Source organism: Gavialis gangeticus, unplaced genomic scaffold (assembly GCF_001723915.1).
Source record: "Gavialis gangeticus isolate Ggan-Ray unplaced genomic scaffold, GavGan_comp1, whole genome shotgun sequence".
In the NCBI taxonomy this organism is placed as follows: Eukaryota; Metazoa; Chordata; order Crocodylia; family Gavialidae; genus Gavialis; species Gavialis gangeticus.
The window spans coordinates 809,985-812,872 of NW_017728982.1; the positions used below are offsets into that span (position 1 = coordinate 809,985).

The 2,888-nt window shown below is 67.9% G+C and overlaps 1 protein-coding gene across 1 annotated transcript in view; it reads right to left on the reverse strand.

Moving 5' to 3' along the window:
- The window catches only part of TMPRSS4 (transmembrane protease, serine 4), a 23,480-nt gene that overhangs the window by 7,853 nt on the left and 12,739 nt on the right, over window positions 1-2,888 (reverse strand). Inside the window, 4 exon segments of the mRNA XM_019512202.1 lie at window positions 256-428; window positions 525-684; window positions 838-878; window positions 1,395-1,496. Coding sequence (XP_019367747.1) covers window positions 256-428; window positions 525-684; window positions 838-878; window positions 1,395-1,496 — 476 coding nt within the window.

A 2,888-nucleotide genomic window follows, 5' to 3' on the forward strand; every position in this document is an offset into this window, starting at 1 on the left:
GCCAGCCAGGGCACGTGGGATGTCGACGTGCCTGCACACCTGGGCGTGCTCACGGCTGACACCAATCCCATTTGCACGGGGCTCTTTTCACTCAGGTGCAGGCAGAGCCGTGGCAGAAGTCACCCCGCGCTCCCTCCCTCCCACCCACCCCGGTGCTGACGGGCACGTGGCCAGGTGGCGGGGAGCCCGAGGACATGGGTGGCTCTGGACTGGGGGCACTCGTGGCCAGGCAGGGCTCCGGGAGTCGTTGTCCACCTGACAGGTGCAAGGGCGTCTGCAGCTTGACCAGGGCGATGTCGTCTCCCTGGGGGACCACAGAGGTGCCGTCCGGGACGAAGACCTTTTCCACTAGGGCAGCGTTGGCGTTGGCGTCGGAGAGCAGCTCGGAGCCGGCCTGCACATGCCAGCTCTGCGTCTGCGGGTTGGTCCTGCGCAGACACAGTGAGATGCGGCGTTGGGCGCAGGGCGGGAGAGGCTCCCTGCACGAGTGCCATGGCCCCAGGGGTGCACGCAGTCGGACTCACTTGAAGCAATGTGCCGCGGTGAGGACCCAGCGTGGGCCAATGATGCTGCCGCCGCACATGTGCTCCCTCTGGTACTGCAAGCTGACCTGCCACGGCCAGGCCTCGATCGTGGCCCGCTGCCCCCCAAGGATGCGCGGGGTCCGGAGGCTTTCGCCGCAGCCTGCAGCCAAACGGGGAAGAGATGGTGCTCAGCGCTGCCCTCTGCGCAGGCAGGGGGACTCCCCGCGGAGCTGGGCCCTGGCAAGGTCTTGGCCTGTGCAGGGCTGGTCAAATGCTCTCGGGCTATCAGCGCCGGCGACGCCGTCACACTTACCGGAGCACGTGAGCGAAACACGGGAGCCCGAGAGGCACTGCCTGGAAGGCGAAGCAAAGGGTCCTGTCAAAGCCGCGCTGCTCACAGTGCCCCCTGCCCTGGGCTGCCAGGGCAGATGCCAGCCTGCGCACTGCCCGTATGCCAGCGCCCGAGTGCCTCATTGGGCAAGCCGGGGCCTGGTGAGGTTGCACGTGCTCTGCAGGACAGGCAGCTGCAACGCTCTGACCTGGGCCAGCCGTGGTACGGCCTGTGCAGCGCCTGCCACAGCTGCAAGCCCCCCCGCCGCTGCAGCCCCGGGGGGGTTGCTGTCCCAAGGTCCCCTGAGCTCCCTGCCAAGAGCTGGGCCCCTGCGCCCTGCTGTCTGCCTGGCTGCACCAGGCCTGGGCGCCGGCGAGCACCGCGGGGCTGGAGTGCCCTGAGGCTGTCCCCGGAGGCCACGTTGACTGAGAGTACCAGTGCCTCCCGGGTCCTGTCCGAAGGAGCCAGCTCCTCCGGCCACTCCCCAGGACATGTGCTACAGCCGTCCCAGGGGATCTGGTGCTCGCCTTCCCGCTCACCTGCTCGTGTCCTGCACGTGGAGGCTGCCGTTGCTCAGCGTCACCTCTCGGAAGGGCAAACCCCGCACGTCCACCGTGTCCACGGCCTGGAAAGTGGGGACGCTGAAAGGCACGGAGAGTGTTCACTGGTCTGGCTGCCTGTCACCACACGGGGCTGTGACCAGGGGAGCCAGCAGGGAAGGTCCCAGCACGTGGTTGTGCTGCTAGGATGCACGGGAGCATGGCACAGATGCTTCCCATGAAAGCTCAGGGCTGTCACTGCTCCATGCGACACGGCTCCCTGGTCCTAGCAACCTGGCCAGCTGCCCTCCGCTGGGCAGAGCCGGGGCCCGGGGCTCACGGCTGTGCGAGAAGACGGGAGCGCACAGCACGGGCAGAGCCTGCTCCTGGGGTCCCCTCCTGGTCTGTGGGGCTGTCTGGGCCTGAGACAGCACCCGTGCGGGGGGCGCTCGCAGAGGACGGGGCCACGGCAGTGTGGGGGGATGCGCTCGGGATGCAAATCGTGATGGAAGGAGGTATGGGATGCACAGGCCAGCTCTGCTTCCACCTGAGCCAGAGCAACCCCTCCAGGCTTGCAGCTTGGGAAACAAAAGGAAGGGCCCAGCTGGAAGGGGAGGGAGGGCAGGAACAGCCAGGAAGGCAAAGAGCAAAGCATCCCGGTGGCCACGAGCGCCACGGACTTGGAGACAGAGCTGTGCAGCCCGGGGGTGAGTGCCGCAGCGGTGGCTCTCGCTTGCTCAGCAAGCTGTCATGCTGCCAGGCCGGCTCTGGGCTGCAGTGCGGAGGAGCTCGGAGCCGCGGGGCCGCCGGGCAGAGGAGCGGAGGCCGCCCCGCTCCGGGTGGTAAGGACTGGAGGTGGGTGCCCTTCTCCTGGCAGCTTCTCTGGGCGCTTAGCCGGGCTCCACCAAGGAGCCTGCCGCAGACTTGGGGAGAGGCGGAAACCTCTCTCTGGCACCCCGCTTGTGTCACGAGTTGCACGTGTTCTCGTGTTCCCTGCCCCACTGGTGGCCCAGGGGCCATGCCAATGAGCAGGGCTGCAGCAGCCAGCACTCGGCACAGCCGTGCTAGTTGCGTGCCCCCACGTGCTTCAGGGGAAGGGCTGTGAGCTCCTGGGGAGGGCCTGGAGACAGGGCAGAGAGGCTGGGCTGGCAAAGCAGCTCCGTGCCCCACGCCCCTGGTCAGTGCAGGTGAGGTGTGCAGGCTTTTCCTTGACTCACTTGGTCCTGGCCTCATGGGACCAGGTAAGGGTCAGCTTGCACCCTTATGCCTGGAGGCACGAGCCTGGCCACTTGGGCAGCAGAAAGGAAACCAGCAGCCCCCAGCCCCGGCGATGGGGCAGGCTCTCCTGTGGCCAGGGTCAGGACTGGGGGGGTCCCGTTGGCTCGGGGCGGGGGGCACCCCACAGTCATAGTTGTGCTGAGTCTGGGGTAGAGCGGCGGGGGCCAGGATGCTGGGGGGTGGGGAGTGCAGGACGGGCCCAGTCTGGCTCCCACT